Source organism: Penaeus monodon, unplaced genomic scaffold (genome assembly GCF_015228065.2).
Source record: "Penaeus monodon isolate SGIC_2016 unplaced genomic scaffold, NSTDA_Pmon_1 PmonScaffold_1970, whole genome shotgun sequence".
In the NCBI taxonomy this organism is placed as follows: Eukaryota; Metazoa; Arthropoda; class Malacostraca; order Decapoda; family Penaeidae; genus Penaeus; species Penaeus monodon.
In genome coordinates this window covers 1-24,823 of record NW_023649371.1, presented here as the reverse complement: position 1 = coordinate 24,823, position 24,823 = coordinate 1, and the positions used below count along the sequence as shown (strand labels likewise).

At 38.6% G+C, this 24,823-nt stretch overlaps 3 protein-coding genes and 1 pseudogene across 3 annotated transcripts; 2 read left to right on the top strand and 2 right to left on the bottom strand.

Annotated features, from left to right (window-relative positions):
* The first annotated feature begins 1,209 nt into the window (after positions 1 to 1,209).
* LOC119569903 lies at positions 1,210 to 2,594 on the top strand (annotated as a pseudogene).
* Positions 2,595 to 14,111: 11,517 nt separating this feature from the next.
* On the top strand, positions 14,112 to 14,848 carry LOC119569901. The gene is made up of 3 exons (XM_037917866.1): positions 14,112 to 14,277; positions 14,407 to 14,509; positions 14,600 to 14,848. The coding sequence occupies exons 1-3, from the start codon at positions 14,112 to 14,114 to the stop codon at positions 14,751 to 14,753; spliced, it is 423 nt and encodes a 140-aa protein (XP_037773794.1). The 3' UTR covers positions 14,754 to 14,848.
* Positions 14,849 to 21,070: 6,222 nt separating this feature from the next.
* LOC119569900 (L-selectin-like) lies at positions 21,071 to 21,804 on the bottom strand. Its single transcript, XM_037917865.1, has 3 exons — positions 21,609 to 21,804; positions 21,383 to 21,485; positions 21,071 to 21,287 (listed from the first exon to the last, which is right to left on the bottom strand). Exons 1-3 carry the CDS (start codon positions 21,802 to 21,804, stop codon positions 21,134 to 21,136), a joined length of 453 nt encoding a protein of 150 aa, XP_037773793.1. The 3' UTR covers positions 21,071 to 21,133.
* Positions 21,805 to 21,873: 69 nt separating this feature from the next.
* Positions 21,874 to 22,812, bottom strand: LOC119569899. Its single transcript, XM_037917864.1, has 3 exons — positions 22,806 to 22,812; positions 22,231 to 22,485; positions 21,874 to 22,062 (listed from the first exon to the last, which is right to left on the bottom strand). The coding sequence occupies exons 1-3, from the start codon at positions 22,806 to 22,808 to the stop codon at positions 21,874 to 21,876; spliced, it is 447 nt and encodes a 148-aa protein (XP_037773792.1). The 5' UTR covers positions 22,809 to 22,812.
* Positions 22,813 to 24,823: the final 2,011 nt, after the last annotated feature.

The following is a 24,823-nucleotide window of genomic DNA, read 5'->3' as shown; positions in this document are numbered from 1 at the left end:
CAAAATAATTATGTAACTATTCACATATACACTATAAAGCCACAGCAATTATATAAGCATTACAAATGCAAAGGAACGAAAAAACCTATTTATTGGCTATTTCAGCAAGACTTAACTAAATCATACTCTATATAACATTCCTTTGATATATTTCAATTATTATGTAAAAACTGTATAACACATGATAAATACAAACATACATATATACAAATATAAACACATATATATGGTATATATAGACATACAAACACACCACACATATATATGTATATATATATATATTGCATATATTACTATTTATATTTGTCTATTCATATATTTATACACATCTATGTATGCATTATATATATGCATATATATATATATATATATATATATATATATATATATTAAAATATACATATATGTATGTATATATGTATGTATTGAGAGAGAGATATTAATGTTTTACAGGAACAGCAATAGAAAGAAGAGAAAAATACATCAATGACTTTCTCTAGATTTCATGTACACATTTCCAGCGAGACGCTTTTGCTGCCATGGAGGGAAGGGCAAAGGGGAGAAAATCCACGTCGACGAGTGACCTTTCCCTCAAAGCAATGGCAAAAGCTGCATATAAAATGGCGGCTCTGCTTGCGGTCGACAAATTCGCTCGTCCGTGAGTATGGTAAGACGGCCGGCGGGACGGAGATAGAGACGGCGCTGTCACGTTGTCTCCTCAATCGCCTGGAAAAGATCTTTTATGTCCCTTTAAATCAAAGCTTTAAGTGTAGCCATAGCGTGTATTGTGAGTGGGGGCCCGGGGGCTGGGGAAGATCACGTATCTGAACTCTTTCATGTTTAAAAGAAATGTTTTTGTGGCTAAGGCTTGTACTGGGGAATCGGTAGTGGTTTGTGAATTTTTGTGAAGTGTGAAAACACAGTTGAGGGCGAATTACACGTTACGTAATGTAGGTAAATGTGCTGTAGGGTGTGTGATTGGAGATGATTACTCTATTGACTATTTACGTCATTCTGTAAGGGTATTTGCTTCTGATTTACAGATGAAGTTCTTACTGTTGTTGGCCTTGGCTGCTGCGGCTGCTGGGGATCATTCCCTTGGCGGACACGGGCATTTTCATGGACATTTCCCTCCCGCCGGGCAAGGGCACTTCCCTCCTGTCGGGCATGGATTTAGGCCCAACGCGTTCAGCTTCCCACACGGAGTACATGGCTTCAGACCTGCCGCCGTCCACCGCCCCGTGCGACCTGTGGCACCTGTGCGACCTGTGGTGCATCAGCCGGTTTCCCGCGGCCCCGGTGAGTCCCCGGGCCCTTCTAGTGTGGCAGCATTTCGTCAAAAAGACAATATTCAAGGATGATAAAGTAATCTGCAGAACTAAATCTTTCGTCATAACGAGTGAGATTGTTCCCACTTGCCTGAGTCGATTTCCTTTGCCAGTATATCCCCTCCAATCAAATCTAATAGACTAATGACAAAATATTTTCGCTTCAATTCCAGGTGCACCGAGGCCGAAGTGGACCTGTGGTGCCCCAGTCAGTTACCTCGGGCGTCCCGGTAAGTGTCGAGGTCCCTGACGCTGCATTCAGAGCTGCTTTCACACCATGAAATGACTCATGTATATACATATATTGATACATATACATATACATGTATGTATATTTTTTATATGCATGTAAATATACATATATATATGTATGTAAATTTATTCATATGCATGTAATGGCGAGGTGCTTCTTCTCACCTTTTGAAGCAATCTTTCTTGTCATATCGAGTTAAATCATTCCTGCTGTCGATGTCCATTAAGGAAATCTCCCCTAACTCCAACCATTCTTTTCTCACCCACCACAATGGCGGTTCGGACGACTTCAGGTGGACCAAAGGCTGGGCGACAGCGAGTACCACTTCTCGTGGCGCCATGACGGCAGCAAGACCTACACGTGGGATGGCGCCAACCAGTACTGCGGCAACCTTGGCTCCGGCTGGCAGGGTATCAGCATCGAGACTCGTCAAGAGGACAGCCTCGTCAGAGAGGCGATTACAGAAGGTAATATTTCAAGCTCATCCTCTCTCTTGTTTTTGTGGGATTCACACTCAAAATTTCAAAAGGGCGAGACTCGAATCCACGAAGCTATGAGTATGCAACTTGCTAAAATACGTGCTTTTATCTTTTTAGATCATCTACCATGGATTTGGACCTCAGGTCAAATCAAGAACCATGGCTTCGCCTGGGCTTCAGGTGAAGAATTCGTGGGTCTCAACTGGTCTCACACCGGCGGGTAAGTGCCTCCTGGCTTTTCCTTTTACTCAAACACCAAGAGGCTACTTTTTGTCGAAAACTCTTCTCACTTACCAAAGTGATCACCAGGAATCATCGACCACAACCAGACAACCGAGAGGGAATGAGAACTGCCTGGGGGTTCTCAACAACGTCTACGACGACGGCATCAAGTGGCACGACATCGCCTGCCACCCACGACAAGGCCATCATCTGCGAGCGCAAAGTCAGAGTCCATGGATGAACACAAATACACGCACAAACACGGAGATGCACATACATCAATGTGTAGTGTGTGTATTTATATATAGATATATGATAAGCCAATACAAACTTATTTTTAAACTATATGAATCTAAGTATTATGTTTTATTGCCATTTCCAATTACAGAAACACAACAAAAACTAAGTATTCTAAATTGATTATATTGATATCGTTTGAAATGAAGTTTTCAACCTTATATTTACTTACATTTTTATCTCCATTCTTAGTCACTAGACATATTCCAATGAATTACGAGTATGTGTGCGACACGCACCCACTCACTTCACGCATACACATACACACCGTGTACACACGCACGCACATACATATATACATATATATATATTTATATATATTATATATATATATATAATATATAAAGTATAGAATGAGGTTTAGGAATAATCAGTCCTTTAGTGTTTAGATCAGCTTTTCTACACAAATGTTCAGTTATATATTTTCGTCCCATTATTGCAGACTATGTGGATGTATTGTTGTGATTTTAGTCTTGGATAATGTTCACTTAGATGTATTGCTACTGACCAAATTTAGAAGAGTATACTAATCTAACACGACAGAAATTTAAAGTATATTTACTCCAGATTTACTAAGATAATTAGAAGTGACATTCGCTATCAATAACATAACTAAGCAAGACATACTTTTATGTCATAAATTTTCTGTCAACGATCTATAATAAAACCTATTTCTGAAGAACTAGAAGCAAGGTTAGGTAAAATATTTGTAGTAATTAAGAATATTCCATAACTAATCTATACTAACATATTTAGTATAAATTAATCTTTCATTCGGGGACAATGACTCATCAAAAATGCGAAGGATGCATCACATTGGTCTTACTCCTTGTCACAGCAAAGGGAATGAACCTGGAGTCTCCATCATCTCCTTTTGTAAAGGATCAAACTCAAGAGCCTATCTGAAACAACATTAGGTTCCACAATTCTACCTGCTATATCATTACCCAATGGGAAATGTATGCCTGGAACTGGTAGAGTCTCTGTCATAGCTACTTCAACAGGGCGCATCAAACATTCTGACAGTAAAAACAACTTGCAAGAGGGACTAAAATATTTAGTGTAACTAACCTGTCGTCAGAGACAATTCAGCGCCTGCCATTTGCGCTCTTACCGCACCCCGTGTGCATATTATATATATATGTTGGTGTGTGTGTGTGTGTGTGTGTGTGTTGTGTACGACTCCGCAGCGAAGGCGCTCCTACCCTAATTCCGCTGCGGTTAGAAGTCACATATGAAACTAAACATAATAATAGTGTCTCATTCCCACACACTACATTTACATATTCTTACCACTTTTCAACGAACAACCACATAATTTCCTCTTTCAGTAGCCTCTGCCTTTATCTAAGCTACATTCCTCGTATCTATAAACTCAGCAGCTGAAAACAGTTATCGCCTACACACACACACACATAATATATATCTGTATATCTATCTATCTATATATATGATTTTATTATACATATATACACAGTCACACAAACACAGACAAACACACACACACATATATATATTTTTATATGTGTGTGTGTATATATATACACACAGAAATGCATCTATGGAAAACAGCGTTTATGCCCGTCGCTGAAATTGTGCCTCTGACGACAGATTACATATTTTAGCGCAAATTAGTCATAAAATGTTTTTAACTAGTACATATTATATTGCTAACCCTGCCTTAGGTCTTGAAATAGGTTTCATTATATGTTGACAGGCTTAAGCCTCCTAAGGTCCTGTTGAAAATTTTGTAATATACATGGTGCAAATTTAAAAAAAATAAATATATTATAATATAATATAATAATTTTTTTAAAATTTTAAATATAATCTAATTATACAATAATTTTAATATAAATAATTATATATATTATATTATATAATATATATTATAAATAATACTATTATATAAAATTATAATATATATATATATAATAATATATATATATTTTTTTGTTTTTGTTTTTTTTTTGGGGTTTATTTTTTTTTTTTATAAATATATATATTATATATTATATATTGTTGTTTTTTTTTTTTTTTTTTTATTTTGGTTTTGGGAAAATTTTATATTAGTTTAATTGTGATGGGGTCCCCCCTAATAAATTTTCAGGCCACCCCCTTTTCGCCCCCAGGGATCCCCTAGCACCCGCTTTCACTTCAAGGGAAACCCTCCCTAATGGGGTTTAGCCCCACTTCCCAAACGCGATTTTCAACGCCCGCGGGGTTTTAACTCAGGACTCGGGAAAGGGTTTAAACCCCCAACATCGACCAGCATTTTAAATCCCCTAAAATCAATACAGGACAAATTTAATTTAACGTAATATAAAAATAATAAATAAAATTTTAAAAGCAAAATAAAAGACCGGCCGACCGCCTCGTCTCTCTTTCCACCAAAAAAAGGGAGGCTAGGAGCGGCGGCTATCCACAGGGTCGGAACCCTGACAGCTCCAAGAGGCACCCAGCACACAGGGCCCCGAACACCGGAGGGAAAAACCCAAGGGGGAGGTGGGCCCCCAAAAAAACACAAAATGACGTCTTCCTTTTTTTTCCCCAAGTTATTTTCCCGTACACTTTTATAGGCCAATACAGGGGGAAACCCGCATTCACATGCACGATACAGCTATAACAGGGCAACCAAAATTTTTCAGGACAAGGGCACACACGAGGTTTACAGGAACAGGCCCAACCCCTCTCTTGGCTTTGTCCCCCTCCCCCCTCACAGCAAGCGCTCAGTTTTCCCCGGTCCCCCATGTTAACACATCCCGGTATCCTTTATGTTAATAATGTTTTGCACAGAGACAAAGACCCACTGCGTGCAATACATTGTGGTATATATAGTGTGTGTGTGGGTTTCACACAATCTCAACACAATATATTTAATCATATCAATCTAATATATATAATTTGTGTGTTGTGTATGTGTGGTGTGTGGGTGTGTGTGTTTTGGTGGTGTGTGTGGGGGTTGTGTGTGTGTGCGTGTGTGTGGTGTGGGTGGTGTGTTGTGGCGTGCGGTTACATATGTATATAATGTATACAAATTTTTTCCAATTTAAATAACTTATGGAATATAGTTAGTATTCAATACAATATAAAAATAAACAAGGTTTTTCCACTATCTGTTGTGTATGAAAGCATGGCACTAAATTTAAAGCAGAGCAAGCCTTATAAACTACACAAAAACCTTAATCCAACCCAGGCCCTCAGATCCCCTAAAAGCCTGCAGGGTTTAGATAAAACCCAAATCAACTTTTTTTACGTATTTTGGCTATTAAAAAACTTTCAAAAAGATTAATTTACTTTAACAAATAAAGTAACTATTCAATATAACTATAAAGCCACAGCATTTTTAAAAATTTCAAAGCAAAGGAACGAAAACCTATTTTATTGGTATTTCAGCACAGATTAAATAAAACATACTTTATAACATTCCCCTTTATATATTCAATTTTATGTAAAACGTATAACACATGATAAATAAAAAACAAAAATATACCAAATTAAACAATATATGGTATATTAGACATACAAAAAACACCACACATATATATGTAGATAAATAATTTCATTTTTTACTATTTTATTGTTTTTTATAATATATATATATATATATAAAATATATTATATATATATGCATATTAATATATATATAATAAATAATATATATATAATATTATTATTGATATATCATATATTATACACATCTATGTATGCAGTTAAAAATGCATATATATATAATATATATATATATAATATATATAATTATATATATAAAATATGTATGTATAAGATGTATTTAGAGAGAGAATTAATGTTTTTTCAGGAACAAAGAAAAAGAGAAAAATTAAATCCCAAGATTTTCCTAGATTATGTACACATTTTAGCGAGACCTTCTGTGCCAGGAGGGAAGGGGAAAGGGGGGAAAATCCCCCGTCGAGATGACCTTTCCTCAAAGCAATGGCAAAAGCTGCATTAAAATGGCGGCTCTGCTTTCGGTCGACACATTTGCTGTCCGCTGATATGGTAAGACGGCCGGGGGGACGGAGATAGAGACGGCGCTGTCCCCCGTTGCTCCTCAAACGCCTGGAAAAGATCTTTTTTGTATTTTTAAACAAAATTTTAAAGGGAGCCATAGCGTGTATTTTGAGTGGGGCGGGGGCGCTGGGGAAGATCCGTATTGAATCTTTCATGTTTTAAAAGAAAGTTTTTTTGGCTAAGGCTTGTATGGGAATCGGGAGTGGTTTTTGAATTTTTTGAAGTGTGAAAAAAAAAGTTTTAGGGCGAATTACCTACGTAATGTAGGTTGGCTGTAGGGGTGTGTTGGAGGTACTCTATTGACATTTTCGCATTTTGTAAGGGTTTGCTTCGATTTACAGATGAATTTTTATTGTTGTGGCCCTTTGGTGCTGCGGGGCTGGGGAAACCCCCGCGGCCGGGGATTTTTATGGACATTTTTCCCTCCGCGGGCAAGGGGACTTTCCCCCCTGTCGGGGAGGATTTAGGCCCAAAGGGTTTAGCTTTCCCCCACGGGGTACATGGCTTCAGACCCGCCCCCGTCCACCCCCGTGCGCCTGTGGCACCGTGCGACTGTGGTGATGCCGGTTCCCCCGGCCCGGGGGCCCTGGGCCCCCCTTTTGTGGCAGGATTGTCAAATGACAATATTAGGATGAAAAAGTAATCGGAACAAATCTTTCGTCATAACGAGTGAATGTTCCCCCCTTTCCTGAGTCGATTCCTTTTCCCGTAATCCCTCCAATCAAATCTAAAAGACTATGACAAAATATTTCGCTTCAAATTTCCCGGGGCACCGAGGCCCCAAAGGGCCTGGTGCCCCAGTCGTTACCCGGGGGTTCCCGGGAAGTGTCGAGGCCCTGAAAAAGGAAAAAAAAAAGAAACAAAAAAAAAAAAAAAAAAAAAAAAAAAAAAAAAATGCATTAGGCTGTTTTCCACCTTTTTAAGATCCTTTCAAAATGATTAAATCATTCCCTTGTATTTTTTAAAGGAATTCCCCCCAATAATTTTTTTTCAACCCCAAAGGGGTTTTACACTTGACCAAATTTGGGGGGGAACGAGTTTAAAATTCCGTGCGATGCCAAAGAAATTCCCCCAATCCAACCTTTTTTCCACAAACCCCAAAGGGGTTCGGACGATTCGGTTTTCAAAGGTTTTGGGGGCACATAAATTTCGTGGCGAAAAACGAAACAAGACAACTTTTTAAAAACGGGAACAGTTCTCCAATTGGCTCGGCCCGAAAGGTTCCCGGGCCCTGAAAAATTTGTGGGCCCCCTTTCAAGGGGATTCCCCTTTTTTTTTTTCAACACCCTCCCTTTTGTGAAAATTTTCCCCTCAATTTCACAAAATTTTGAACCCAACCCGAAGGGATGGAATGCCTTTCTAAACGTTACAGACCATCCCAATGGAGACCGCGCAACGACAAGGCTCCTGGGCCAAAAAAGACCTGGGCCAAAAAACCCCACAAACCCGGGATGCCTCCTTTGGTTTTTTTTAAAAAAAGAAAACCCTAAAAATTTTTAAAAAATTTCAAATTTTTTTTTCCCTTAAAAACCAGAAACACAAAAAAAACAGACAAGAAAGAAGGAAATGAAAAACCTTTTTTTTCCTTTTTCTCCACCCCTAGACAATCCCAATGTTACGAATGTTTCACAGACCCATCATTCCGCAAACCCAACCAGTGACACACCCGCACAACAAAACATAATAAATTATTTAAAATTTTATATTATATTAAAATAAATTAAAAATTTGAAATTTTTGGGGTAAAAGTTTTTGTTTAATCAGACCAAACAAAATTTTGTATTTTCAAAATTGGGTTATTTTTGATTTTTGTTTAAATGAAGGTTTTCACCAAAAATTTTTAAAATTTATCTCCCCCAAAAATTAAAGAAATTTCCCAGATTACAAAATAATTGAAGGGAAACATTCCCCTTTCATAAATACAAGAAGAAACTTTTATTATAAATTTTTAATTAATAAAATTTTTAAAATAAGAAGGGTTAGGAAAATTTTAGGGTTTAAAAAATTCCAAAAAATTTTCTAACAATTTAGTAAAAAATTTTCTTTCCCCCCCCCGTTTGGGGTGATCTCTGGAAATGTCACTTTGGGTTTCTCTTTTCCCCAAAAAGAAGAACCATCCCCCACCCTTTTTTAAAGAAAACTCAAAATATAAAATTTTAAATTTACCTCCCTTTTCATTACCAAAAAAAGGGAAGAACTTTTATTTTCAAACGTCAAAAATTTTAATAAAAAACCTTTTTAAAAAACTAACAAGTGGGAAAATTTTTAGGAAAAATTTTGGGATTCCCCTTTTAACCCTTTAATTAATAAAATTTTGTTGTTTTTTTTTTGGGGGACGACCCCCAGCGAAGGGCTCCACCCCTTGTTTAAAACCTTGAAAAAAATAATAATGGTTTTCCTCACCTTTTTAAAATTTTTTAACTTTTTAAGAACAACACTTATTTCCTTTTTCTCTGCCTATCCCATTTCCCCAAAAAAGGGAAAGTATGCCCCCAAAAAATTAATTTTGTTATTACTTAAAAGAATAACATTTCCCGTAAAAAACAAAAACCCCAAAAAAAAATTATGTAATTGTTGGTTTTGGTATTTTAATTTTCAAAAAAAATGTTTTTTGGGGGGGAAAACCCCCCGGTTTAAAATTTGCAAAAATCGCTTTAAAAAAAAAGTTTCCTTTTTTTTTAAAAAAAACAGAAAATTTTCCCCATTTTTTTAAGGCGGCCCCCCAAAAAAATTAAATTCAAAAAAAATTTTTTAATAAATATATATTCTGAAGAACTAGAAGCAAGGGTTAGGTAAAATATTTGTAGTAATTAAGAATATTCCATAACTAATCTATACTAACATATTTAGTATAAATTAATCTTTCATTCGGGGACAATGACTCATCAAAAATGCGAAGGATGCATCACATTGGTCTTACTCCTTGTCACAGCAAATGGGAATGAACCTGGAGTCTCCATCATCTCCTTTTGTAAAGGATCAAAACTCAAGAGCCTATCTGAAACAACATTAGGTTCCACAATTCTACCTGCTATATCATTACCCAATGGGAAATGTATGCCTGGAACTGGTAGAGTCTCTGTCATAGCTACTTCAACAGGGCGCATCAAACATTCTGACAGTAAAAACAACTTGCAAAGAGGGACTAACTATTTAGTGTAACTAACCTGTCGTCAGAGACAATTTCAGCGCCTGCCATTTGCGCTCTTTACCGCACCCTGTGTGCATATTATATATATGTGTGTGTGTGTGTGTGTGTGTGTGTGTACGACTCCGCAGCGAAGGCGCTCCTACCCTAATTCCGCTGCAGGTTAGAAGTCACATATGAAACTAAACATAATAATAGTGTCTCATTCCTACACACTACATTTACATATTCTTACCACTTTTCAACGAACAACCACATAATTTCCTCTTTCAGTAGCCTCTGCCTTTATCTAAGCTACATTCCTCGTATCTATAAACTCAGCAGCCTGAAAACAGTTATCGCCTACACACACACACACATAAATATATATCTGTATATCTATCTATCTATATATATGATTTTATTTATACATATATACACAGTCACACAAACACAGACAAACACACACACACATATATATATTTATATATGTGTGTGTGTATATATATACACACAGAAATGCATCTATGGAAAACAGCGTTTATGCCAGTCGCTGAAATTGTGCCTCTGACGACAGATTACATATTTTAGCGCAAATTAGTCATAAAATGTTTTTAACTAGTACATATTATATTTTGCCTAACCCTTGCCTCTAGGTCTTTAGAAATAGGTTTCATTATATATTGTTGACAGAGCTTTAATAATAACGTATACATTTGGTTAGTTAAATCACTGACATCGAATGTCCCTGTTGATTTTGTAAATATACATGCGTGCATATATATACAAATATAAATATATATATATATATATATATATATATATATATATATATATACATACATATATATACGTATATATATGTATGTATATATATATATATATATATATATATATATATATATATATGTGTGTGTGTGTGTGTGTGTGTGTGTGTGTGTGTGTGTGTGTGTGTGTGCGTGTATGTGTGTGTGTGTGTGTATAAATGAATATATATATAATATATGTATATATATGTATGTATATGTATACATACATATATTATTTTATTATTATTCAAGAGCCATTCATTGCGCTGCAGAACTCAGGCCTTAGGTCATCTGGCAGTACCACCTTTGCCTGATGGGATGCCCTTCCTAATCAACCATGTTTCAGCGCGCTACCACTTGCGCCTCAGCGGCGACTTCCCCTACGACACCTGCGTTTCACATCTCAAGGTGTTATGCACTCTCGCCGTGAAATCGGGTTCTAGCCAGCCAGCAGTCAGAGCGCAGGCATTTTGCAACTGCCGCGGCAGGGTATTGAACTCAGGACTACGAGGACCAGAGGCAGCTTTAACCACTGGACCATCGCACCAGACATATATATATACATAAATACATATACATATGTACATATATATGTATATTTATACGTATATATAAAAATACATATATAAATATGCATATATACTGTTACGCCGACCGCCTCGTCTCTCTGCCACCAACACAAGGCAGGCTAGGCAGACGGCGTGCTATCCACAGGGTCGTGAACACTGAACAGCTCCAAGAGGCACCGAGCACCACAGTGTCCCAGAACACCAGGAGGGAAAACGCCAAGTGGGGAGGTAGGGCACGAAATAAACACAAAATGACAGTCTTTCCTTTATTTCCACAAGTTATTTACCCGTACACTTTTCTATAGGCACAATACAGGGGGGAAACCAGCATGTCACACTGCACGATACAGCTTATAACAGGGCAACACAAAGTTTATCAGGTCACAAGGGCACACACGAGGTCTTCACAGGAACAGTGCCCAACCCCGTCTCTTGGCTTGTTCCTCGCTCCTCCCCTCACAGCAAGCTGCGTCATGTTTGCCCAGGTCCCTTCATGTTAACACATGCCCAGGTCATCCTTTTCATGTTAATACATGTTTCGCACAGAGACAAAGACCCACTGGCGTAGCAATACATATGTGTGTATATATATGTGTGTGTGTGTGTACACACAATCTCACACACACATATATATATATCTATATCTATATCTATATATATATACATATATTTGTGTGTGTGTATGTGTGTGTGTGTGTGCGTGTGTGTGTGTGTGTGTGTGTGTGTGTGTGTGTGTGTGTGTGTGTGTGTGTGTGTGTGTGTGTGTGTGCGTGCGTGTCTACATATGTATATATATGTATACACATTTTATCACAATTAAACTATATCTTATGGAATATATGTTGATTGTATATCAATACATATATGAAAAATAAACTAAGGTTCTCAACTATTCTGTTGGTGTACTGACTAAGCATGGCAGCTAAATTCAAAGCAAGAGCAAGCCTTATAAAATCATACACAAGTCCTTATATCCAACCCAGGCCGTCATGATCCGCTAACAGCCTGCAGAGGTTCTAGATAAAACCAACTCAACTTTCTTTACGTCATTGTGGCTATTAATAATACATTTCAAATAGATTAATTTTACTTTAACCAAAATAATTATGTAACTATTCACATATACACTATAAAGCCACAGCAATTATATAAGCATTTACAAATGCAAAGGAACGAAAACCTATTTTATTGGCTATTTCAGCACAGACTTAACTAAATCATACTCTATATAACATTCCTTTGATATATTTCAATTATTATGTAATAACTGTATAACACATGATAAATACAAACATACATATATACAAATATAAACACATATATATGGTATATATAGACATACAAACACACACACACATATATATGTAGATATATATATATTGCATATATTACTATTTATATTTGTCTATTCATATATATATCTACATATATATATTATATATATATATATATCATATATGATATATTTATATATATATATATATATATATATATATATATATATATATATATACATATATGTATGTATATATGTATGTATTGAGAGAGAGATATTAATGTTTTACAGGAACAGCAATAGAAAGAAGAGAAAAATTACATCAATGACTTTTCTCTAGATTTCATGTACACATTTCCAGCGAGACGCTTCTGCTGCCATGGAGGGAAGGGCAAAGGGGAGAAAATCCACGTCGACGAGTGACCTTCTCCTCAAAGCAATGGCAAAAGCTGCATATAAAATGGCGGCTCTGCTTGCGGTCGACACATTCGCTCGTCCGCTGAGTATGGTAAGACGGCCGGCGGGACGGAGATAGAGACGGCGCTGTCACGTTGTCTCCTCAATCGCCTGGAAAAGATCTTTTATGTCATTTAAATCAAAGCTTTAAGTGTAGCCATAGCGTGTATTGTGAGTGGGGCCGGGCGCTGGGGAAGATCACGTATCTGAACTCTTTCATGTTTAAACGAAATGTTTTTGTGGCTAAGGCTTGTACTGGGGAATCGGTAGTGGTTTGTGAATTTTTGTGAAGTGTGAAAACACAGTTGAGGGCGAATTACACGTTACGTAATGTAGGTAAATGTGCTGTAGGGTGTGTGATTGGAGATGATTACTCTATTGACTATTTACGTCATTCTGTAAGGGTATTTGCTTCTGATTTACAGATGAAGTTCTTATGTTGTTGGCCTTGGCTGCTGCGGCTGCTGGGGATCATTCCCTTGGCGGACACGGGCATTTTCATGGACATTTCCCTCCCGCCGGGCAAGGGCACTTCCCTTCTGTCGGGCATGGATTTAGGCCCAACGCGTTCAGCTTCCCACACGGAGTACATGGCTTCAGACCTGCCGCCGTCCACCGCCCCGTGCGACCTGTGGCACCTGTGCGACCTGTGGTGCATCAGCGGTTCCCGCGCCCCGGTGAGCCCCTGGGCCCTTCTTGTGTGGCAGGATTTCGTCAAATGACAATATTCAAGGATGATAAAAGTAATCTGCAGAACTAAATCTTTCGTCATAACGAGTGAGATTGTTCCCACTTGCCTGAGTCGATTTCCTTTGCCAGTATATCCCCTCCAATCAAATCTAATAGACTAATGACAAAATATTTTCGCTTCAATTCCAGGTGCACCGAGGCCGAAGTGGACCTGTGGTGCCCAGTCAGTTACCTCGGGCGTCCCGGTAAGTGTCGAGGTCCCTGACGCTGCTTTCAGAGCTGCTTTCACACACCTGAAATGACTCATGTATATACATATATTGATACATATACATATACATGTATGTATATTTTTTTTTATGCATGTAAATATACATATATATATGTATGAAAAATTTATTCATATGCATGTAATGGCGAGGTGCTTCTTCTCACCTTTTGAAGCAATCTTTCTTGTCATATCGAGTTAATCATTCCTGCTGTCGATGCCCATTAAGGAAATCTCCCCTAACCCCAAAACCATTCTTTTCTCACCCACCACAATGGCGGTTCGGACGACTTCAGGTTGACCAAATGCTGGGCGACAGCGAGTACCACTTCTCGTGGCGCCATGACGGCAGCAAAACCTACACGTGGGATGGCGCCAACCAGTACTGGGGCAACCTTGGCTCCGGCTGGCAGGGTATCAGCATCGAGACTCGCCAAGAGGACAGTCTCGTCAGAGAGGCGATTACAGAAGGTAATATTTCAAGCTCATCCTCTCTCTTGTGTTGTGGGATTCACACTCAAACTTTCAAAGGTCGAGACTCGAATCCACGAAGCTATGAGTATGCAATTTTGCTAAATACGTGCATTTTTATCTTTTTAGATCATCTACCATGGATTTGGACCTCAGGTCAAATCAAGAACCATGGCTTCGCCTGGGCTTCAGGTGAAGAATTCGTGGGTCTCAACTGGTCTCACACCGGCGGGTAAGTGCCTCCTGGCTTTTTCCTTTTACTCAAACACCAAGAGGCTACTTTTTGTCGAAAACTCTTCTCACTTACCAATGTGATCACCAGGAATCATCGACCACAACCAGACAACCGAGAGGGAATGAGAAACTGCCTGGGGGTTCTCAACAACGTCTACGACGACGGCATCAAGTGGCACGACATCGCCTGCCACCACGACAAGGCCATCATCTGCGAGCGCAAAGTCAGAGTCCATGGATGAACACAAATACACGCACAAACACGGAGATGCACATACATCAATGTGTAGTGTGTGTATTTATATATAGATATATGATAAGCCCAATACAAACTTATTTATAAACTATATGAATCTAAGTATTATGTTTTATTGCCTTTTTCCAATTACCAGAAACACAACAAAAAACTAAGTATTCTAAATTGATTATATTGATATCGTTTGAAATGAAGTTTTTCAACCTTATATTTACTTACATTTTCATCTCCATTCTTAGTCACTAGACATATTCCAATGAATTACGAGTATGTGTGCGACACGCACCCACTCGCTTCACGCATACACATACACACCGTGTACACACGCACGCACATACATATATACATATATACATATATAATTATATATATAATATATATATATATTATATATATAAGTATAGAATGAGGTTTAGGAATAATCAGTCCTTTAGTGTTTAGATCAGCTTTTCTACACAAATGTTCAGTTATATATTTTTCGTCCCATTATTGCAGACTATGTGGATGTATTGTTTGTGATTTAGTCTTGGATAATGTTCACTTAGATGTATGCTACTGACCAAAATCTAGAAGAGTATACTAATCTAACACGACAGAAATTTAAAGTATATTTACTCCAGATTTACTAAGATAATTAGAAGTGACATTCGCTATCAATAACATAACTAAGCAAGACATACTTTTATGTCATAAATTTTCTATAATAAAACCTATTTCTGAAGAACTAAAAGCAAGGTGTTAGGTAAAATTATAAATTTATAATAATTATACTAACATATTTAGTATAAACTAATCTTTCATTTGGGGACAATGACTTATCAAAAATGCGAAGGATGCACCCAACATCACATTGGTCTTCTTGTCTCCATCATCTCCTTTTGTATAGGATCAAACTCAAGGGCTTTTCTGAAACAACATTAGGTTCCACAATTCTACCCGCTATATCATTACCCAAAAGGAAATGTATAACTGGAGCTGGTAGAGTCTCTGTCACAGCTACCTCAACAGGGCGCGTCAAACATTCTGACTGTAAAAACAACTTAGTATAACAAAAACCCGTGGTCAGAGGCACAATTTCAGCGCCTGCCATATGCGTTCTTTTCCGCACCCTGGTGCATATTATTATATTATATATATATATATACATATATATATATATACATATATATATATATATATATATATATTATATATATATATATATATATATATATATATATATATAATATATATATATATATATATATATATATGTATGTATGTGTGTGTGTGTGTACGACTCTGAATTCTCTGCAGCGAAGGCGAGCAGAGAAATTGGATGAAATTTATGAAAATGTGCAAAGTGACGAAGTTCACAGACACTGCGGTTAGCTGTGATATGTGTGTGTGTATGTGTGTAGTACATGTGTACATACATATGTATATATATATATATATATATATATATATATATATAATATATATTATATATGTACATATACATTACCTGTGTGTGTATGAGCTTGTTTGTGTGTACAAGTATATATATATATATATTTTATAATATATATATATATATTTTAAAATATATATATATATAGGTATATATATATATATATATATATATATATATATATATATATATATATACATTGAATATTACATGTATATACAGAATCACATACATACATTATACACACACACATATATATGTATAATAGGCACGCTGGCCGAAGGGCATTGGACCCATACCTGGTAGGCCGTTAGGCTTGAAGGCTGAGCAGGTAAATAAAATATATAAATGAAAACTGATGAAAATATCTCACGGGGTGAATTGAAGTCATACACTGAAACGAATGAGGAACGCACATTACTTGATCAGTGAACAGGACATATTAATTGATGATGTGCCGACTGATGGATGACGTATACTCAGGCCGGTTTTAGTGCTTCCATGATTCTTATTCGTGTTATAGGTACAACGTTAAAATTCACCACATTACTCCAATCCTTTTCATCCTTACTATTTTGCTCGCACGTCTCTGAGAGCCACCTAATCATTCGGGGACAATGACTCATCAAAAATGCGAAGGATGCATCACATTGGCCCTACTCCCTGGTCACAGCAAATGATGGGAATGAACCTGGAGTCTCCATCATCTCCTTTTGTATAGGATCAAAACTCAGGGGCTTATCTGAAACAATATTAGGTTCCACAATTCTACCTGCTATATCATTACCCAAAGGGAAATGTATGCCTGGAACTAGTGGAATCTCTGCCACAGCTACTTCAACAGGGCGCGTCAAACATTCTCACTGTAAAACAACTTGCAAAGGACTAACTATTCCGCCAACTCCCTTATCAACACATGCTTAGCCATTAAAACATTCTCTAAAAAAGGTAAAGCACTTTTCAACACAAAAAGTTTATGGCAATTAGCAACTATGTGACCAGCTTCTTTACAAATGTAGCAGCTTTTTAAATCGAACTGCATTGCCACCATGGAAAAAATAAAAATAAAAATTAGACCAACATCTCTAAACTTACCACCCTGTTCACTGGATAATGGCTGGGTCTTTACTTCCTGAGGAAATGCCTCTGAAAAAATGCTCCAGCAAAATTGTTACACTCAATAGTTCATAATTAGTTACACTATTTGCAGTTAACCATCTCTCAAATAACTTCTTTGAGGAATGAGAATGCTCTAGATAAGCTGGGTTCACGCCTTTCTTGTTCTTTCTAAAATTGTGTCTATAACATTCAGCAGATAACTGATATGGCTTTAAAACTGTGGACTTAACCAGATCAAAATCTACTATTGTGCGTTCCTTCCCCTTCAGGACAGTTGAACTAAGAGTCAAAAATTGTCTGGTCCAACTTAATGTATTAGCCACGTTCAAATTGCAAGAAAAATTCTTGAGGATCTTCTCATCAAATGCTAGTACAAACTTGGTTACTTTTAAGACATCATGAGTCTACATTATGTTGTGTACCAGCTGAACGTTGTATTTGAGCCAACTTTAATTCAAAGTCTCTTACTCTCTCATTTTCTTTAACTTGCAAATCTAGTTTATATTTCTCGAATCAATTTTCCATGTTTCGTAACTGTATGGCTGTGATGCCACTTTCAGATTCTTTTGTGTCGATGTCAAGCAAAGTTTAAAAGATTAACATCTAAAATTTCTTATCAATTAGTCCTTGACAACATTTTCTTTATCTTTTATTTAGGCCAAGATTATTTACTTGGAATCGGGGAATACTCTGCAATTGTTTTCCAGTCATCTTTTCTATTATCAACCAAACTTGACATAAATGGATAACTGACAAGTCTGCTACATTCAATTTAGCCATTGGGAGACACTGGTTGCTGCATGTGTGTGCGTGCGTGTGTATACATGCTGTGTATGTGTATAGGTGATTCGATTGATTGATTATTTAAGATTATCTGCCAAAGTCAACGGCTAAGGTCATTAGCGGTAAACACCTTCTTAGATAGAAATATGAAAATATTTAAAACTTTAAAAATCTATCAATAATTATCTTACAAATAACAATAAATATATTAAAAGTCAAAGCATAAATATTATGCTCTAAGTGTATGAAGTTATTGCATAAATATTATACATGATTAAATTTTATTGAAAATATTAGCTTCAAGCAGTTTTTCCAAATCATTTATGTTGAGATTATGTGGAGGAAGGTAGATGGATGCAATAGTGTAAGGTCGAGTCAAGCCTATTTTCACACCCTTTCACCTGCAGTGTTGTCTGCAGATGGATGGCCTGGAAGGGAATATCCTGACGTACCATTACTGCTGTTCCCATAATGGGCTTGAACTTGAAACCCTTTCCCAGGAAAATGGGACGAGTTTCATAATCTCTTGTAGACATACACAAACTGGATTACACAAAGATATCAAATGTTGCAGTTCTTCCCATTTTGCATGAATTCCCGACAGTCCCATTGGATTAGGGTATCCAGTTCTTCAAATTACTTCTTCATAAGGTGTTTAGCAGCACCTGTGGTCAAGGTTTGCCCCACACCTTTAAGCTGTCCCTTTCCAGGATCCTGGGAGTACCTTTTAAGGGTTATTTACCTTGGACCTAGTTTCCACAGGTTTCCTTTTCACGGCTCAGGAATTCTTGGCCTGGGCAAAGAATGGACCTGAGCCTTCGATTCAGGGGCATTCTGTCTAAGCAGCGGAGGCTCCTGTGGATGTCGGTGGCAGCTGGAGCTGTCACTGTTGAGGCCCTGGAGCCCTTCCTGGCGGCTCCAAAGACCCCACTCTGAGCGGAGTCTTTTAAAACAGGCTCAGGATTCCTTTGACCTGGGCAAAGGGCGTACCTTTTTAAGGGTTGTTTCCAAGGCTTCTTTCGACAGGCTCAGGATTTCTTTGCCTGGGCAAAGAACGGACCTGAGCCCTATCTTCAGGGGTATTTGCCTAGCAGAGAAGGCCCAGGGTGGATGTGGTGGCAGATGGAGCTGTCACCGTTGGGGCCCTTTGGAGCTTTAACTGATGGCTCCAAAGACCTACTTTGGGAGGAGGAGTTCCTCAATAGACCCCTCATTCCTACTCCTATACTTCTGGTGGAACAACTTACCAGAGGCAGTGTCAGTGATTCGGGACTGAGGTTTAAAGGAAGTGGCAGAGTGTGTGGTGTAAGAAGCACCGGAGGGCAAAGGTTGGTGGGAAGGAGGATGAGCAGAAGCAAAGGACCTACCTGCCTGTGCAAACAGCACACGGGCACGTCACTTTTCCTCTGGTAAACTAACTTTCTCCTTGTTCCTTATTACCAATACTTCTTTTTAAAAATTTTCATGAGCTTCTTTGTAGCATATTGGACTGGACAGTTGTCATCTCCTTGATGACCTGTTGTACCACACTTTACACATGGTTCCATTTTCTTTAAAACGGCTCTGTGCCATAACCCTGGCAGTGGAAGCACTGCATAGGGTTAGGCACATGTGGATTTACTTGAGGTGGTACCATGCCAACTTAACTGATTCTGGAAGGACTAACGTGTTAAATGTTAGAAGGAGAGCTGGTGTCGACTGTTCCAAACCATCAACTCTTCTTAAAACGTTTACTGCCATTACATTAAAATTCTCTAGTTCCTCTAACAGTTTCCTCAGAATACTCATCAGGTCTCGGGAAAAGACAATTCCCTTACACTGATTGAGGGTTTGTGGAGGGGAAAACATGAAACTTGAGCCCCAGGAATGTTGCATATCTCGCTGTGGGGTGATGCGAGGATCACGGTGACATACTTCAACTATTTCCGATGTACTTCAAAAATATCAAGATCCATGATTGATACACCATCAATGGTCTTCACTACTAGGTACTTACTATATGAATACTCTCATATTACCAGGAAAGATTTCCTAATAGATTGAGGAGGAATTTTCTCTTTACCTGGTTGGGATTCCGGGATCCACTGCGATTCTATTCTTGCGCTTGGAAGCTGGAAAGGTTCCAGAGTGACAACATGTGATGTTCCAGAGGGAATTGTAGGTCGTCAGGGAGAGAGCTAGATCTTTATAAAATTGTAGTAATCATACAAATTAGAATCTTCATTTCCTCACCCCCCCCCCCCACCCACTATGGAGTCCAACGAGGGAAAGCTATAGTTCGGGCTCAAAATCTCCCAACAGCCACAGGGGGTAATTAGGAAATATATGCAGCCACTATACAGTACTGATAGCAGTCATGGAACTTGACCGGCTTTGATCAAGCCATCGTCTAACCAGAATAGAGGACCAAAGAGGGTGGTGTTGCTAGCTCCCAAGGACTCTGTCTCCTGGTAATACGGGGTGCCACGCACGGCAAACCACGTGGGAGAGTTCTCCCTGGTCCAAGATGGAATGAAACCAGGGGTGGGTGCACCATCCCCTCTCATAGGCCTTGGTGCACCAGGAAGCCATTTTGTCTCATCCTCACTGGTGACCCCTCCAGTATGGGTAGCCCTCTGGTCTGGCTCACCAGATCATTGGGACTTCAAGGCCCCCCCACCGCGGCAAGGCGGCTTCCGTTAGAGGGGGTGTATGGGTGATGTGCATGGGTGTAGTGTATGCGTGACCAGTGCCCAAGCATACACAAATACAAAAACTGAATGCATGCAGAGTTCTATGATCGCATTCATACCAACCAAAACTTGAAAAATTTCAAACGATAATCAAATATAGCCTAATCAACTTAGAATACTTAGTTTTGGTTGGTTTTCTTCCAATTCTCGTAATTGGAAAATGGCAATAAAACACAATAGCTAGATTCTACAGTGTTTATGAATAAGTTAGTATTGGGCTTATCATATATCTATATATAAATACATACACTAAAACATTGATGTATGTGCATCTCTGCGTTTGTGTATGTGTATCTGTGTTCATCCGTGGACTCTGACTTTGCGCTCGCAGATGATGGCCTTGTCGTGGTGGCAGGCGATGTCGTGCCACTTGATGCCGTCGTCGTAGACGTTGTTGAGAACCCCTAGACATTCCTCGTTCCCCTCTCGGTTGTCTGGTTGTGGTCGATGATTCCTGGTAATCACATTGGTACGAGTTAGAAGAGTTTTCGAAAAAAGTGTACGCTCTGTGTGGGTTTTGAATAAAAGGAAAAGCCAGGAGGCACTTACCCGCCGGTGTGAGACCAGTTGAGACCCACGAATTCAGCACCTGAAGCCCAGGCGAAGCCGTGATTCTTGAGACGACCTGAGGTCCAAATCCATGGTAGTTGATCTAAAAGAAGACATAAATGCATGTATTAGCAAAGTTGTATACTCATAGCTTGTGGAACTCGAACCTCGACCCTTCAAGGTGGGAATCGCGCAACACAAGAAAGAGGATGAGCTTGAAATATACCTTCTGTAATCGCCTTTCTGACGAGACTGTCCTCTTGGTGAGTCTCGATGCTGATACCCTGCCAGCCGGAGCCAAGGTTGCCGCAGTACTGGTTGGCGCCATCCCAAGTGTAAGTCTTGCTGCCGTCATGTCGCCACGAGAAGTGGTACTCGCTGTCGCCCAGCCTTTGGTCCACTGAAGTTGGCCGAACAAGCATGTTGTAGGTGGGCAAGAATGTTTGATGTTAGGGGAGGTTTCCTTAATCGATATCGACAGCGGGAATGATTTAACTCAAAATGAAAGCAAAGATTACTCCAAAAATTTGGATGAAGGATCTGGCCATACATGCATATATTATACGAGTTATTTCAAGATGTGAAGGCAGTCTGAATGCAACGTCAGGGGCCTCGACACTCACCGGGACGCCCGAAGAAGCTGGCTGGGGCACCACAGGTCCACTTCGGCCTCGGTGCACCTGGAATTGAAGCGAAAATATTTTGTCATTAGTCTATTATATTTGATTTGAGATGAAATTCTGGTAAAGAAAATTGATTCAGCATTTAGTTCTGCAGATTACTTTTATCATCCTTGAATATTCACATTTGACGAAATGCTGCCACACTAGAAGGGCCCGGGGACTCACCGGGGCCACGGGAACCGGCTGATGCACCACAGGTCGCACAGGTGCCACAGGTCGCACGGGGCGGTGGACGGCGGCAGGTCTGAAGCCATGTACTCCGTGTGGGAAGCTGAACGCGTTGGGCCTAAATCCATGCCCGACAGGAGGGAAGTGCCCTTGCCCGGCGGGAGGGAAATGTCCATGAAAATGCCCGTGTCCGCCAAGGGAATGATCCCCAGCAGCCACAGCAGCCAAGGCCAACACCAGTAAGAACTTCATCTGTAATCAGAAGCAAATACACTTACAGAATGACGTAAATAATCTATAAGTAGAACGATAGTCTCTAGTCTCACAGTGAATTATCATACAACTGATTTACGGCGCATCTGGGTAATGTACATTAGATAAGTAATTTCTAATTTGTCTTCAAGTGTCTTTTCACACTTTACACTCAATTCACAAACCACTATCGATTCCCCACTCACAATACACGCCATGGCTACATAAAGCTTTGATTTAAATGACATAAAAGATTATCTTTTCCAGGCAACCGAGAAGACAACGTGACAGCGCCGTCCCTATCTCCGTCCCGTCCTTACCATGCTCAGTAGACGAGCGAATGTGTCGACCGCAAGCAGAGCCGCCTTTTTATATGCAACGTTTGCTCTTGCCTTTGCTTAGAGAAGGTCACTCATCTACGTGGATTTTCTCCCGTTTGCCCTTCGTTCCGTAGCAGTAGAAGTCTCGCTGGAAATGTGTATATGAAATCTAGAGAAAACACAGTGAAGTGCCTTTTCCATACGGACTCGAGGTCATGGAAATCCCTTCTTCTATTGCCTTCTATTACATGTTTATGCAAATCGTGTACCGCTCTCGCTTTTTATACGCGTGTTGTATATAATATATATTAAACATAGGTTTATCCACGCACCATATATAGAGAGGGAGAGATGTCTATATACGCTACAAATGTGTATATGTATATAAGTATACAATATATCATACGTATGTATGGTTTTTCTAAAACAGAGTGCGCATTCGCACATCAGCTATGAATATGTCCTCTTCACTGCTCAAGGTAATGCGCTTTCCACGTTCATATTAGTCTTCGGCATCGTTTTGTTCTCAATTACATTTTTCATCTGTTTTTACTTGCATATTTATTTGTCTACTCAGCCTCCACCCAGCGGCCTACCAGGCTTTGCTCGAATGCCTTTCGGCCAGAAACGCTGTTATATATGTTTATAATTATATATGTCCCAACACACATTATATGTATGGTGTGTTTGCCTATTAGATATATATATATATATATATACAGATTTAATCTTTGAATATATATATGTTATATATATATATAATACATAATATATGATTATATATTATATATATATATATATATATATTATATATATATATATATATACATATATAGTATGTATATATATATATATATATATATAATATATATATATATATTCACTTACACACACACATATGGATATGTGTATATATATCCCAAAGCATCCTTTTACAAGTCAGGCAAACCGCAGTGTCCTTCAGTTTCGTCATATTGCACATTTTCATGTCTTATCAATTTTCTCTGCTCGCCTTCGCTGCGTGGAATTCAGAATCGTTTTGATGTATTCTGTTACTGATTCTCACTTTTACGAGAGCCATAACTGTTTAACTTCCTCTCTTTTTACCATATAACATGAATTCCATATAACACGAAATTTCAGGAAAGTTTCAAGTATATTTGGGAGAGGTTACTTGAAATTTTCCTCTCAACTGTCCATGTGGAAGTTTCTTGGATTTTTCTAAAGCATTCTTCGCTGGAACTTCGCTGTGACTTTTTTTTCTTTTCTTTTCTTGAGCTTCCTCACAAGGCGGCCGCCGTGGTGCAGCGGTAACTAGCTGTGAACTATAAGGTTCTGTCCTGCCCAAGGGTCCGAGATTGAAGGGAAGGGCATCCACCGGTCGAAACCAAAGTCCTTCGAAAGATGCCAACTTCGTAGCCCTTGCGAAGAAGTTCGTGACCTCATAATGAAGGATCTCTGAACTTCCTTGCACCTTCTTAGGTAACTTCCTTCTGTAGTTCCTGCTCCTTGGCCCTCCCATTGTCCTTCCCATCTTCTAATCTCTCACTCTCTTTTTTCTCTTTCAAGGTATAGAAGGAGAATAGGATTAGACAGAGGAATCTTACTTCAGATCAGCACAATTTTCCATTTTCTCTTTTTTTATTATTTACTGCTTTAACCTACATACCTTTTTGACACCGGATAAGTTTTTTTTATAAATAAGAATTTAATGACATTATCATAAAATATTATCTCCTTCCAAATTCGCATAATCTCAGAAAACCATTTATAAATTATCTATTCGAAATATCTGCTCTTCATTCATTATTCACTCTCTGACTCTTCCTTTACGTCTGTGTGTGTGTGTGTGTGTGTGTGTGTGTGTGTGTGTGTGTGTGTGTGTGGTGTGTGTGTGTGTGGTGGTGTGTGTGGTGTGTGTCTTTCAAGATAAAAAAGGTTAATGACAGGTCAGAAAAAGTTAGCACGTCCTCTGTCATCACGGAACAAGCCTGGGAACAATACTCTGTGATATAATA